Source organism: Bison bison, unplaced genomic scaffold (assembly GCF_000754665.1).
Source record: "Bison bison bison isolate TAMUID 2011002044 unplaced genomic scaffold, Bison_UMD1.0 scf7180017864485, whole genome shotgun sequence".
NCBI classification, from domain to species: Eukaryota; Metazoa; Chordata; class Mammalia; order Artiodactyla; family Bovidae; genus Bison; species Bison bison.
The window spans coordinates 3884611-3900113 of NW_011495045.1; the positions used below are offsets into that span (position 1 = coordinate 3884611).

The window sequence follows — 15503 nt, forward strand, 5'->3', positions numbered from 1 at the left end:
CACACCGCCCTTATTGAAACTTCCCCTTCCGAGGATCTTGACTATCAGCAGTGAGCATCTCTCAGGTGCTCAAACCTGAAACTGGAGAGCATCTTTTATTCTTCCTTCTTCCGCATCCTCTCCCTTCAGGCCGTCAGCTGTTCCTATCAGATGTACTCTGTCTCCAGTGGGTCCTGTTCTCACCATTTCTGCAGTCACTGTCTGGGCTGCCAGTTACGTGTTACAGGAGCTGCACTTCTCTACTTCTGCTTTTGAACCCAGCAGCTGGGGTCATTCATTATAATGCAAATAAGACAGATCCTCTGATTAAAAACCATGAATAAATTCCCATTTCATTTAGGATAAAATCTACATTCCTTATGCTAGCGTCTGCATTACTTGGCTCCTTCTGCCCTTCCTCCTCTCTCCCTCTTCTCATTGTTCTTTCTGTCACTTTGGCCACACTTGCCATTTATCAAGAGCTGAGCTCACCTAGAATTTCTAGCTTGAAGACTTTGTATATACACTTTACATTTTTTTCTACCTGGGACACTTCCTCTCCCTCCTGAAGAATCCTTTATGTGTTGCTTTTCATCTTTCTGGTCTCAGTTTGTTACTTCCTTAGAGGGACTTTGCCCAACCACCCAGTCCAAAATAGGAATTCTTTTATTACCCTGAATCTGTTTTTCTCCATCACAGCATCCTGTTCATTTCTTTCATCACATCATAATCTATTTATATATTTGTTTATTTCTGCATCTTTCTCCCTGGGGACTGTATTGAAGGATTTAGTGATTCTTATTTTCATATATGAAGTGAAGTAATGAATGGATCAGTGAGTAAAAAGTAAATTTTGGAAGCAATACATTTATAAAAATTCTTATTTCCAACTTTTATGTTAATGTAGGTTTTCTTGGATGATCTTTTAAGTTTTCAGTATTATAGTATTCTGTCACTAGGGGGCAGTTACACCTCTCTGATCAAATTTACCTCCTTTATTATCTCAGACTATTTATATTTTCTTACTGTGTATTTCCTTTGTGTGACTGTTTTGAGGGAAATTATTCAAATTGTGTGGTCCTGATAATGATCATATAAATATTTATTCATGTCATGTTAATTGATTCTTTATGGCTCTGAAATCAAGCTTTACTTTAGAAAATTAGGTTTTAATATTTATATATCATTTCATATTTTTAGGATATAATATTCCAGCATAGCTGTCCTCTGGAGTTTTGTTTGAGAAAGGGGTTAGCAATCTTTCTTGTCAGCATCATTATAGAGCTCCAAGTTTTTTTAATATAATATAAGCTACAGATATACACACACTCACACACCCATGAAACAGTCTGTTCCTGGTGGAAAACTCTTAAGTTACATGAAAGGAGTAGTAGTCTGCAGATAGCTAACTTACTCTGGGAATTAGTTTTTTATGACAGGAATTTTAATCTTTAGTATTAGTCTTGTTAAAAACAAAAAGTTTTATTCATCATCAGCCTTGAAATTAGCCAATAGCCTTGCCTTACTAAACAAAATACCTTAGTTAACAAAATATCTTACTTATTCTTAACATAATTTTAAAATTATACACATTTGAAATTGTACAGATTAATAATATTAAGTTTCTTACTCTAGTAAAATCAGAAGTACTGTGAAGCCCAAAACTTTTGTCAAGAATCCCATAATTTCAAGCTGGCAGACTGTGTGAATTACAAATTGTATATTTGTTTCGATACCTTTTATAATTACAAGCCAGTATCTGTCAGCTTTTGTCAGTATCATGTAAACTGTGCTGTTTCCAGATATCTGATGTCTGTGTGATTTTTGTTGACTGTAGTGCTGATATTTTAAACTGTGATTATAGTTTAATATCATTTTAAAGCCCATGACGGTTTCAGCCAAGCATTCATTAAGTGTTAATGCTGAAAAATGCATCTGAAAATGAATTATTTTGGAACAGCAGTTAAATGTGACAGAATGCAGTGAAGGAAGCCAAAAACCTGTCATAATTTCTATTACTGCTAATTTAGGAGAAAGAACTCTGAATTATTAGGCAAAATGCCAGCAAAATTACAGCAGCACTGAACCGTATATATCTTTAAGTTCATGACAGTTATTGGACGATGGTAAAATGTTGGTACCACGGGCTTATGAGGCTGTAATGTGTCCCTGAGTCATATCAGATTATCGTCTGTTGTAAGGCATGGAGTATTTTTGATTATTTGAAAGGTGGACATAGTAGTGTAAAAAGTTTCACTTCAAATGTTTGTTCTACTTAAGTATATTTTGCAACAAAAATAATGATTTGAAGGTTAAAGCTTTATGGACCGTAAGAATCCATTTTGTTTCATTGAGAATATAACTCTCGAATTATGAGACTTCTAACAATTTCAAAATCTTTGAGAATGTATTCCTCATAAAATGTGATCATGTTATGTTTAATATATTGTGAGTATGTATCTGTATATATAAGTATATAGATACAGATATACATGTGTATATACACACACATATCTACACATTTTATCTATTAATTTACTTTTATATAGCCAACGTCTTACAAAGACACTTAAAACCAACAGTTGTCAGTACTGCTTTGGGATTGTATATAAGCATAAGTCACATAACTTTTGTACTTTCAGTTCCCATCTCTCCACATGTATTATTGTATCAATATACCCATATTTTGATCAGCTATCATTTTAACTTTTAAAATTTATTTTAGATTATCATTTTTAGATTGAAGTTTCTATAGTAGTTGCTGCTTGTGTATCCTTTTTTGTTTGATAAATTGTCTCCCACTGTTTTGTGGACTTGTTCCCTATTGTATGTGATTAGCATAAAAAATAACAAACACTTTTCATTTTTGGGATAGGTTTTGTTTACCAGATTCATTTTCAGGTCAACTTCTTAGCATTTGGAATTTGTTTTCCCCTGGAAATACTGTTACACATGATGGCTAAATTTTCAGGCCAACCCACAGAACTAACTTAATAGCTAACTAACCATTTATACCCTGGTTTCTATGAGAGACTGCATTTTAATGTCTAACTTTTAATACTAGATCAAGAACTTCTAAACTCCTTGGGCCCACCTACTGCATATGCACAATGCACGTACCCGCTCATATGCTATAGGAACTCCCCTTTGCATCCTAGTTTGGTAGTAGGAAAATATTTACTGCTGATTTCCAATGCTGGTGATTTCACGGTGGATAGGAACCTGGGAATTCTATAATGCGGAAGATAAGTTAGAAGATGAAGCCCAAGGGGAGCGTCATTCACTTTGTTCTTGTCTGTAGCGTGTGCAGTTCGGGTTGTGGTTTTAGTGGAGTTTGGAGCTGCAGGGATGGTCAGTAAGGACATGAACTTGGTGTCAAATAGGATACAGAATTGGTGGCAGCTCCTGCATTTTAACTGAAGACAAGTGGGCAGTGCCGGATCAGCTCTGGTGTAGATCCGGTGCTGATAAAGGTATCTGTGAAAACCTACAGCTGACATCATGCCCAGTAATGAAGGATGAAATGCCTTTCTCCTAAGATTAGTAACAAGCTTAGAATGTCTGTTCTTACCATCTTATAACATCAGGATGAAAGTCTTAGTCTGTGTAGTGAAACAAACAAACAAAAAAAATCAAAGGCATACTGATTTAAAAGGTTTTTAGATGGCTGTTTACATAGAAAATCACAAGGAATCTTAAAAAAAAAAAAAACCTTAGACCTAAGTGAGTTTAGCAAGGTCCTAGTATGTGATCAACACATGAAAATCAATTGTCTTTCTGTATACCAGCATGAATAGTTGGGAACCAAAAAAGTTTTTTAAAAGAACATTTACAGTACCTACCCCAAATGAAATTTTTAGGTTTAACACAATATAACATCAATATCTTGAAAATTATAAAACTGATGAAAGAAAGCAAAGACTTAAGTAGTTGAGAGACATACTATATTCATGAATTGGAAGACAGCATAGTAAAGATGTCAGTTTTTATTGATAATATAGATTTGTTACATTTCCCGTTAAAATCTCAGCAGGATTTTTTGTGGATACAAACAAGCGATTCTGAACTTTTTACAGAAAAATGAACTACAACAGCCAGTTTTAGAAGAGAAGGATAAAGTTGGAAGAAGTATGTGTAGTACAGATATTAAAACTTGATGTTACAGTAAGCAAGGCAGTCTAATAATAGCAAAAAAAAATACATCTAGTTGATTTTTTTTGGAAGAGCTTTACTGAGATTTAATTCACATACCATATAGTTTACTCATTGAAAGTAAACTGTGTTTTTTTGTGTGTTTTTTTTTAGAATATTCAGTTATGTAACCATCACCACTATTGGTTTTGTTTCCTAGCTTTATTGACATATAATTGACAACTAACATTGTGTAAGTTTAAGATGTACAATGTAATGGTTTGATACACATATCAGTTGCAAAATGATTATCCCAATAGGGTTAACCTCACATCGTTCCTTTTTTTTGGTAGTTAAAACATTTAGGATTACTCTCAGCAAATGTCAAATATATAACACAGTGTTGTATCTATAGTCACCATCTTTTACAGTAGATCCCCAGACCTTGTTCATCTTAAAGCTGAAAATTTACACCCTTTGACAACTCTCCCCATTTCCTTTAGCCCCTGCCATCACTCTCTGTTTCTATGAATTTGACTTTAGATTCTACATATAAGTGAGATTGTACTGTTTTTGTCTTTCTCTGTCTTACTTATTTCAACTTAGCATAATTGCTCAAGGCTTATTCTTGTCTCACAAGTGCCAGGATTTTCTTCTGTTTTATTGCTGAATAATAATTGTGTGTGTGTGTGTGGTGTATGTATATCTTACTCATTCATCCATAGACATACACTTAGGTTGTCTTCATATCTTGTGAAAGTCACTCAGTTGTGTCCAAATATTTTCTCCTGTTCAGTAGGTTGTCTTTTCAATTTGTCAATGGTTTTCTTTACTCTGCAAAAGCTTTGAAGTTTAATTAGGTCCCATTTGTTTATTTTTGTTTTCATGTCCTTTGCTTTATTAGACAGATCCAAAAAAAAATACTGCTATGATGTCGAAGAATATTCTGTTTTTTTCTAGGAATTTCATGGTTTCAGGTTTTACAGTTAGGTCTTTAATCCATTTTAAGTTTATTTTTGTATATGGTGTTAGAGAGTGTTTTGGTTTCATTCTTTTACATGTAATAGCCAGTTTTCCCAGCACCATTTACTGAAGAGTCTGTGTTGTCTCCATTTTGAGTTCATTTTTATCTATGGTGTTAGAGAATTGTTCTAATTTCATTCTTTTATATGTAATAGCATTTCCCCAGCACTATTTAATGAAGAGACTCTCTTCTCCATTGTAAATCACTGCCTCCTTTGTCAGAGAGTAATTGACCATGGATGGGTGGGTTGGTTTCTGGGCTGTCTATTCTGTTCCGTTAATCTGTGTGTCTGTTTTTATGCCAGTCCCATGTTCTTTTGCTTACTGTAGCTTTGTAGTATAGTTTGAGGTCAGGGAAATTGATACTTAGAGTGCTGTACTTTCTCAAGGTTATTTTGGCTTTTTCAGGTCTTGTGTGTTTCCATACAAATTAAAAAAATTTAGTTCTAGTTTTGTGGACAGTGCCATTGGTAATTTGATAGGAAGTGTATTGAATCTGTAGATTGCCTTGGATAGTGTGGTCATCTTAACAATATTAATTTTTCTAACCCATGAACACAGTGTATCTTGGTCTGTTTGTATTGTCTTTCATTTCATCAGTGTCTTACAGTTTTCTGAGTATAGTTCTTCTACCTCCTTAGGTACATTTATTCCTGGGTATTTTATTCTTTTTGATGCTATTGTAAATGGAATTGTTTCCTGAATGGAGAAATGCAGGCTGTGCCTCCGAGAGCACAGCAGGCACGAGGATTTTCTTCTGGGTGATGAACCTGCTTTGTGTCCTGGTTGTGGTAGTGGGTGCACAAACGTATACATGTGTTAAGATTCATAGACCTGTATACCGAAAAGACAAAAGTCAGATGCTTATTGACTGGGGGCCTACCTCTAATTACAAGACCAGGAAACAAATTGGCAGAAATACCCACCATGAAATCATGAGATGAAAAAAAAAATTTAAAAAGGAGTAACTTAAAGTTTTCTTCTCTCAGTTTTAGGCTGTCTTTTAAAATCTTTTTTTCCTCCAGACACCTTATCAGAGACATGTCTTCACTGTTCTCTAATTTTTTTCTTTTTTTATAGAATGTATGGTTTAAGGGAAAAAAAACCCTCCCCAAAAATGCTCAGATTGTTGTATTATTTTGAAGTTTTGCAGGATAGACTGTTTCTTCTTTTAAGTACTATTCACAGGGTTTGTAAAGCTTTGCTCCAGATTTTTTTCCTATAGTGATATTTGTACCACAACATGACCATATGTGTCTCTGGTTCAGTGATAGCCATTTTATACAGGCTGAGTTGATTTCATCCTGAACCTTAAAGTTTCTATTATATTTGAGTTTCTTCCCAGTACAAAGAATAAGAAAAGCATATCTATTGACAACCTGTGATAGAAAAAGTTTGAAGTAAACTGTAAAATCAGGAGGAATCCCAAGCATGATGTGTTTATCTAAAGAATAAATATGGGGCTAGAATGTGTAATAGGAACTTGAGTGTAGGAACCAAAAGTTAATCTTTTGTATATATTCAACATTTGTCAGATTCTTATTAGAATACTCTCTTCAGCTCTGAACTTGGCATCCTAAGCAAGATGTGGAATCAGCTGGCAAGGTTCCTGAGAGGAGCTATGAAAATTATTAGAGAATGAAAATAAAGCCTTTAAGAGAAGGTTAAAAGAATTGAGTTTTCCTAGGGAAGAAAGTGAAGACCTAGAACACGGATGGTAACTCTTCATTTTGACTGACCAGGTGGTACAAAGAATGTCCTAAATTTTCTGCAGGGATTTATTGGCATGTGGACTTTTCTGTGAATTCCATGATGATTGAGACCATATTGTGTGCACTGGCTTCTTCCCTGGGCTTTTCTGATATCACCCTTTTCTGGTTCTCTGTCTTCCAGTTGACACATCTGTACTTTAAGCCCTTTTCTTGGTGGGTGGGGGGATGTGTCTCTTTGACTCTCTCAGTCTCTTATCCTTCCTTTCCTCTTTTCCCCCTCCTCTCTGGTGAGATGTCATGACTTTAGCTTCTGTCTTGTCCATGTCAAACCCATCCTTTACACACAGGCACCAGCAGGATCTATCCAAAATAAACATGCCATGTCACTTTCCTACTCAGAATCCTTTAGTAGCTTCCTAAAACTTCAGCAGCAACCACTGTTCTCCAGGGGCTGGATTCAAGAGGGGTGGTAGAGTGACAGTTGCTGGTAACCCCAGCCAGAAACATCTCGGAGGCAACCCACCCTGAGAGTGTGCTGGTTTACCCACCCAGTGTGTGTGCTTACAACGCACGCTCAGGGTCCTTGGGAGAGCTTGGGAGGCCTCTGTGCTTGGTCCACCATCTGCCTCTGTAGCCAGCTCCCAACTCCGCATTCTGCCCAGGATCGTGAGTTTGTTTTTCTTGTATCTTCTGTTACGCATTGCTTGCATTTCTCAGGATTTGTTTTTTTAATAATAAAAATTTGAAGCTTTTTAAAGCTTTTTAAGTTAGGGTAGTTGCTTGGTATATTTTAGGGAGGGTTTTACTTACATTTTAAGACAAAAGATGCTGAATTTCCTGAACTTTGTCCCCCAATATCTCCAGATGGATTTGACATTTTAGTTTGAGTTTGTCTGGATTGGGTACTGATCAGATAAAAACAGAAAGCAAAATTAGTATGTATTTATTGAATACTAGTAAGCAAATCCATTAAGAACTACAACTCTTCTTTGTGGAGTCATAAAATATTAGAGTGAATAGGCCCTTAGGTATCATCTACCTCAATCTCCCATGATACAGATGAGAAGAAAATTGAGGTCCTTGAGACGCCTGCCCAGGACACAGCGGACAGTATGGCAGATTCCTCCAGAGCCCAGCTGGCCTCAGGGTTGCACTCCACCAGTTCTCCTTTTACTGCAGAGGTTTTCTTTCTTTCTACCTCTCTGCCTACCTACTTGGTGGCTCAGCGCTAAAGAATCCGCCTGCCACAGCAGGAGATGTGTGTTTAATTCTTGGATTGAGAAGATCCCCTGGAGAAGGAAATGGCAGCCCATTTCAGGATTCTTGCTGGAGAAATTCCCATGGACAGAGGAGCTGGGTGGGCTATAGTCCATGGGGTCGCAAGAGTCAGACACAACTTAGCGACTAAACAACAACTTGCCTACCTTTTTTTAAGCAGAGGAAGCCCATTTCCTTTTAAGTAAAATATATCCATTTACCTTTTTGTGTGGAAAGCCTCAAATTTATGCAAAAGTAGAAAAGTAAAGTGCTTGTTCAAATAACTAATTGGTTTGGGTATATATTTGTATATTACATAAATGTACTGTATATACATATTTATATATTTAATATCTAAACATACATATAATTTAATATATAAGAAAGTTGAAATTCTTTTAAGTTTTCTTGTAACTTCCAAATAATAATAATTGCCAATACTGAATAGGTCTTACTCTCCCAGTCAGCCATGGTTGCAAGTACATATGTTAAGCACACATTCATGTGTAATGCTTGCAACTGCCCTGTGAGGTTGGTACAGTTACTACTGAGGAAATTCAGGCATGGAGGGTGGAGGAGCCCAACGTGAGGCCATTAGTAAAAAGTGGAGCTGAGATTGAAGCCAGGCAATCTGGCTCCAGAGTACATGCTTATGACCCCTGTACGTCACTGTATGGTATGTCTCTGCTTCATCTTGTTTCGCTTTGAATGAGATTTAATAAAATCTGCTTTGAATGAAATTTAATAGAAATGTTTAAGGAAGCCTCTCTTCTTTCTTTATGTTTTAAAATAATATGAGTAACAAATGTTTAAATTGTGAAAGAACAATTCTTGTTACAATGATAAATTTTTTCACAGGAAAAGTAAGAAATTCACTAACTATTGATAGTAGTTCTATTAATATTTTATATAATGCTTATTGACCAAGAGAATCTAAATCCAACTGATGTTACTTCCAAGAGTCTATAATCTTTACAATTGTATAATGGCTTTAAAAATTATTTAAAAAGGAAACCAGAATAACTTTTTTAGGTAGAATTTAATGAGAACATGATTATGGATGATTCTGTTTTATTGGGTCATCTTTTGGATGCTGTATTTTAAGGAAAACCCAACCAGACTGAGAGGAGGGATTTAGAACTATGTTACTATGTAAGAAAAACCTGAAGGACCTGGGTATGCTCAGCCTGGAGAACATTTTTAAATATATGAAAAGCTGTTGTTTAGAAGGATTCACTAAATAAGCTCATAGACACAGAAAGTAGAAAAGTGGTTGCCAGGGGCTTGGCGGAGATCACGGAAATAGATGAATAGGTAAAAGGCTTTAAAATTTTACCTCTAATATTAAGAACTGAGGATCTAATGTAAATGATGGTGGCTATAACTCTGTTGCTGAGAGAGTAGACCTTACATATTCTCATGGAAAATAAGTAAATAGACATATATGGGGTTGCAGGTGTATTAACGAGTCCTGAGAGGAGTCCTTTCACAGTACATGCATATATCAAATCATTATGATGTGTGCTTTAAATATCTTACAATTTTGTTAATTTTACCTCAGTAGAACCAGAAGGAAAAAAAGATTGGACTCCATGGGGTAGAGTTGGAGCAGTAGGTGGAAAGTTACAGAGTGACAGATTTCAGCACAGAAGCAGCCAAATGTGAGATCGACCAGCTTCAGCAGGAGGATTTCTTTGTCAGAAGTTTTTGAGCAGGAGCTGGGTAAACCCTGGGAAAAGGATGTTGGAAAGCATATTCAGTCAGAGTTTGGTTGGACTAGATGACTTTTCGGTTCCCTTTTTATAGTGCCTGGCGTGTAATAGGCACTCAGTAAACAACTGTAAAATTAATGACTTTTAAAAACATGGAGCAGGAGAAATATTCTCTTTATTTTAAACCAGTGTGACTCTTAAAGTGACTTCTTTGATTCTGTCCTGATTATCAGTTCAGTTCAGTTCAGTCGCTCAGTCGTGTCCGACTCTGCGACCCCATGAATCTCAGCACGCCAGGCCTCCCTGTCCATCACCAGCTCCGGGAGTTCACCCAGACTCACATCCATCGAGTCAGTGATGCCATCCAGCCATTTCATACTCTGTCATCCCCTTCTCCTCCTGCTCCCAATCCCTCCCAGCATCAGAGTCTTTTCCAATGAGTCAGCTCTTCGCATGAGGTGGCCAAAGTACTGGGGTTTCAGCTTTAGCATCAGTCCTTCCAAAGAAATCCCAGGGCTGATCTCCTTCAGAATGGACTGGTTGGATCTCCTTGCAGTCCAAGGGACTCTCAAGAGTCTTCTCCAACACCACACTTCAAAAGCATCAGTTCTTCGGCGCTCAGCCTTCTTCACAGTCCAACTCTCACATCCATACATGACCACTGGAAAAACCATAGCCTTGACTAGACAGACGTTTGTTGGCAAAGTAATGTCTGCTTTTTAATATGCTGTCTAGGTTGGTCATAATTTTCCTTCCAAGGAGTAAGCGTCTTTTAATTTCATGGCTGCAGTCACCATCTGCAGTGATTTTGGAGCCCAAAAAGATAAAGTCTGACACTGTTTCCACTGTTTCCCCATCTATTTCCCATGAAGTGATGGGACCGGATGCCATGATCTTCATTTTCTGAATGTTGAGCTTTAAGCCAACTTTTTCACTGTCCGCTTTCATCAAGAGGCTTTTTAGTTCCTTTTCACTTTCTGCCATAAGGGTGGTGTCATCTGCATATCTGAGGTTATTGATATTTCTCCCGGCAATCTTGATTATAAAGAAAGATTGAGAGGGAAGAATATTTAACTTTATTTAGATATCAGTTTGATTACTTTCTGATCCCTCTTACATACCACAAAAGCTCTTATAAATTGTGTTGAGGTCTCCAGGAAAAGGTAAGTAACTTCTACAGCTGTATGTAAATTATTAACTATATAAATTTAAAAGGCATAAATTTTTGTATCTATACATGTCTCATTAACTTCTAAACTCTTTGATATTAGGATTTGTATTTTTGAGTCTCCCTCACAGCATCTAACCCATAACCTCTTAAAAGTAATATTTGAAAGTGATTTCCAACTCTGTGTGTATTGGGTATGCGGAGTTGTCCCTAATTCTCATTATTATTCAGAAATAAAGTCCTACCATTGATGTGTGCTAATGCTGATTTTTAAATTTAGAAATTACTTAATTCCAGTCGATTTTGAATCTTGCTGAATGTAGAGAGGAGTGCTTTCAATGTTTGTTGCTTTTGTAGGTGCATGTGAGGGAACCTTGGCTTGTTCTACCTGTCACCTCATCTTTGAACAGCACATATTTGAGAAATTGGAAGCAATCACTGATGAGGAGAATGACATGCTTGATCTGGCATATGGACTAACAGATAGGTAAGATTTTCAGACCATTTCTGTTGTAAGAATCATCTGGGAGGGTGAAAGTTTTATTTGTTCATGTCTGTCTCTGACCAGAGACATGTAATCTGCATGCATGTAATAGTGTTCTCCCTGTGTAGACAGATAAGTCGCAAACTTTGAATATCAAATATATGACATTTCTCCATGTATTCTACAGTTTAACCCTCATGAAGCTTTCCTTTTAACAAAAGTAAAAAAAAGTTAACTGGAAGTATTAGAAGATAAGTTCTGGATCCTAATAAATCTTCTTTCATCTGTTTTTATTCAAGGAATTAATATTTGTCACATTTAATGAGTTGGGATGAAATATAATGCTTTTTTATGGTATTCTTGAAGGACAGATTTGATAATTGAAAGAAATTATAATGAAAAGTTTTACCTACTTGTGAGAATACAGTTTTCAGAAACTATAATAGTTATGTTAAAATGAGTAGTTTTAATTGTACATTGAAGAAACTCAGATCTTATTCTTGTTATTAATAGAATTATTCTTTTTTTTCTTTTCTTTTCTTTTAACTTTACAATATTGTATTGGTTTTGCCATATATCAAAATGAAGTGGTAAGATTTATAGTAGTAAGTGATATCAAGTGATACTTTTTTTCTTTTAATTATCTAGTCTTTTGGTTTGAGTTAGGGAAGATATGGAGTTAATTTAATGTTTCAAAGGGCAAGATAATCAGAGTTTACTTCAGGTTGGCTTTGACTTTTAACTCCAGTTTTGTGGCCCTAATGAAAAATAGTTGAAAACAATAAAAAAGTAATAATAAACTTTATTTTATGTGTATTATGTAACCACCATTTTCTTAGACCCTTGATGTAAACTCTGTAATCTTCAACAAAAGTTTTTAGTTCATTGGTATTTATTGTGGCTGCCACCTACCAGTCTCCCTCACATCTTCAGGTGCCACATTCTCTATCAACACCTCCTTTTCTGTTCTAAAGGATAACACACACTACACACTCAGTGGTTGTGTCGATTTGGTTCTGAAAATTGTTTCTCTCAATGTGAGGGGTAAACCATAGCTAACTGCTTGCTCTTTTATTCAGATAAAATTTATAGGTGCACGTAACAGATAATACTCTGAACAAAAAGAAAAAATGAGAGGAAAGGGAGAGCTTCATTAAAGGAGAGATACAAGACTGTGAGAAGATATAAGACCTATTGCAAATGTAAGCTAGCCAAAAATTTTGATGGTAAAATTTAGACGTTTTAGAACAAAATAATGGAAAGCAAGAAATAGCTTTTATGACATTTTATAGCTGGTATTCTTATGTGCACAGAATTTTAGTAGAAATGCTCTGTGGGGAAAGTTCAGTTCAGTTCAGTTGCTCAGTCGTGTCCAAATCTTTGTGACCCCATGAACCATAGCATGCCAGGCCTCCCTGTCCATCACTAACTCCTGGAGTTTACCCAAACCCATGTCCAGTGACTTGGTGATGCCATCCAACCATCTCATCCTCTGTCTTCCCCTTCTCCTCTTGCCTTCAATCTTTCCCAGCATCAGGGTCTTTTCCAATGAGTCAGCTCTTGGCATCAGGTGGCCAAAGTATTGGAGTTTCAGCTTCAGCATCAGTCCTTCCAATGAATATTCAGGACTGATTTCCTTTAGGATGGACTAGTTGGATCTCCTTGCAGTCCAAGGGACTCTCAAGAGTCTTCTCCAACACCACAGTTCAAAAGTATCAATTCTTCAGTGCTCAGCTTTCTTTATAGTCCAGCTCTCACATCCATACATGATCACTGGAAAAACCATAGCTTTGACTAGACGGACATTTGTTGGCAAAAGTAATGCCTTTGCTTTTTAATATGCTGTCTAGGTTGTTCATAACTTTTTTCCAAAGTGCAAGTGTCTTTTAATTTTGTGGCTACAGTCACCATCTGCAGTGATTTTGGAGCCCAAGAAGATAAAGTCTGTCATTGTTTCCACCGTTTCCCCATCTATTTGCCATGAAGTGATGGGACCAGATGCTATTATCGTAGTTTTCTGAATGTTGAGTTTTACGCCAATTTTTTCACTTTCCTCTTATTTTCATCAAGAGGCTCTTTAGTTCCTCTTCACTTTCTGCCATAAGGGTGGTGTCATCTGCATATCTGAGGTTATTGATATTTCTCCCGGCAATCTTGATTCCAGCTTGTACTTCTTCCTGCCCAGCGTTTCTCATGATGTACTCTGCATATAAGTTAAATAAGTAGGGTGTGGGTAAAGAGTATAATGCTTTTAACAGGTAGGATTTAGAAAGCATTCATAAAATGGAATGAAAATAATTTTGTTCAAAAATGGTAACTGCATGTAAACTTCTGTTTCTAGGGTACTATATATTTCCAAAGATTAAAGGAAACTCAGTCTTTAGATCTAGGTTTATTTTAAAATTAAGTTCGATGTAAGTGTCCTTGATTTTTAGATTGAAGAGCATTTTAATGTTATTAGAGAGTGTACTTAGCCTTGATTAATAATGGACTGATGATCCTTTAATAACAAGAATAAGTTCTGATTAATTTTCTTTAATGTACAATTAAAACTATTCATTTTAACATTATTATTATATTTAAGTTTTTCTAAAAACTGTATTCTCTCAAGTAGGTAAAACTTTTCATTATAATTTCTTTCAATTATCAAATCTGTCCTTCAAAAATATCATAAAAAGCATCAAATTTCATCTCAACTCATTAAATTGTGGCAAATATTAATTCCTTGAATAAAAATAGACGAAAGAAGATTTATTAGGATCTAGAACTTATCTTCTAATACTTCCAATTAATTTTTTTTTACTTTTGTTGAAAGGAAACTGATGATCCAATATTTCATCATTGTATCTCTAGTGCCTGACTCAGAAAGGGCATCATCACCAGCTGTTTTTGGAATTAATGGTTGATAGCTTCAGGAATGATTTGTGAATCTATTTTTGATAGTTGTCATTGCTCCCTGCAACCAGTTTCCATGGATAACCTACACAGAGGCCTCATTTTCATATTTGTAAAATGGGGATAATAAAATAGTACCTACCTCATAGGATTGTTGTGTCATGTCAGTAATGCATGCTCGTGCAGCTCCTTAAATAGTGTCTGATGGAAAAAGCATTCACTCAGTGGTTGTTGTTGGCATTTTAACTATAAAATATTAACTTATATGCCAGACATTTACTGTAATGCCTACAATCTTAACAAAGATTGTTTCTAACCTTCAGAGTTTGCAGTATTATCACCACCTTATGGGACAGGGCTTCGTTCTCAGAGATTTGCCAAGGCCACATAGCTGGAGAATGACAGAGCCCTGGTTTCAGTCAGTTACATTGGACCCCAAAGCCCTTGGTTTCTTACAGTTTGAAGCTCCTTCTTTGCTTTGAAAACCAAACTTTAGGAGTCAAGTTAACACACCTAGTATATTTCGCTGTTAGGTGTATATGACAAAGTGGCTGTAGAAAATGTCTTCAGGGTTTGCACAAGTGGGAGATTTTGTGGGGTTAATAATGAAAATTAATTATGGGAATTATGGGAATGACTGGAGGAGAAGCTAAATGCTGGTTGATAGTAGGCAAGTGAATGTGTGAAGGGGGAGAGCCAGCAGGAGAACCAATATTCCTGCTGGTTAAGGAGTGGTGAGATGAGCTTGCAGATAGAAGAGAGATTAGTTGAAGATATGAAAGTAGCTGTGGTACCTGCCCCCCCACCCCCACACAGAACAGCTCTGTTCTCCTGAACCTCCCAGGGATGTTTCCTTCCTGCAGCCCAGGGTCTGGCCCTAGGTTCCTTTAGGATGTCTAAGACCTTGTCTAGGCAGTGAGCTCAGGGGACCTGGGCTTTGTTTTCTGTCTCCTCCAACCTCTTTCCAACACCTCATCCCATCGAAGTCACCTCAATAAATAATACCTTATTGTTTAATCTGTGGCTTGACCTGTGAGTAGTTTTGTTTTGTTTTTTTTTAATATGCATTTTCTTTTATTTATTTATTTTTTTTCTTATTGTTTTTTTTTCTTTTTTTTTTTTTTTTTTTTAATTTTTCCTAT

General features: G+C 36.1%; 1 protein-coding gene across 1 annotated transcript in view; it reads left to right on the forward strand.

Moving 5' to 3' along the window:
- Positions 1–15503, forward strand: part of FDX1 (ferredoxin 1) — a 39019-nt gene that overhangs the window by 14088 nt on the left and 9428 nt on the right. Inside the window, exon 4 of the mRNA XM_010862925.1 lies at positions 11340–11469. Within this exon, the coding sequence (XP_010861227.1) occupies positions 11340–11469 (130 nt within the window). The remainder of the gene's footprint in view (positions 1–11339; positions 11470–15503) is intronic.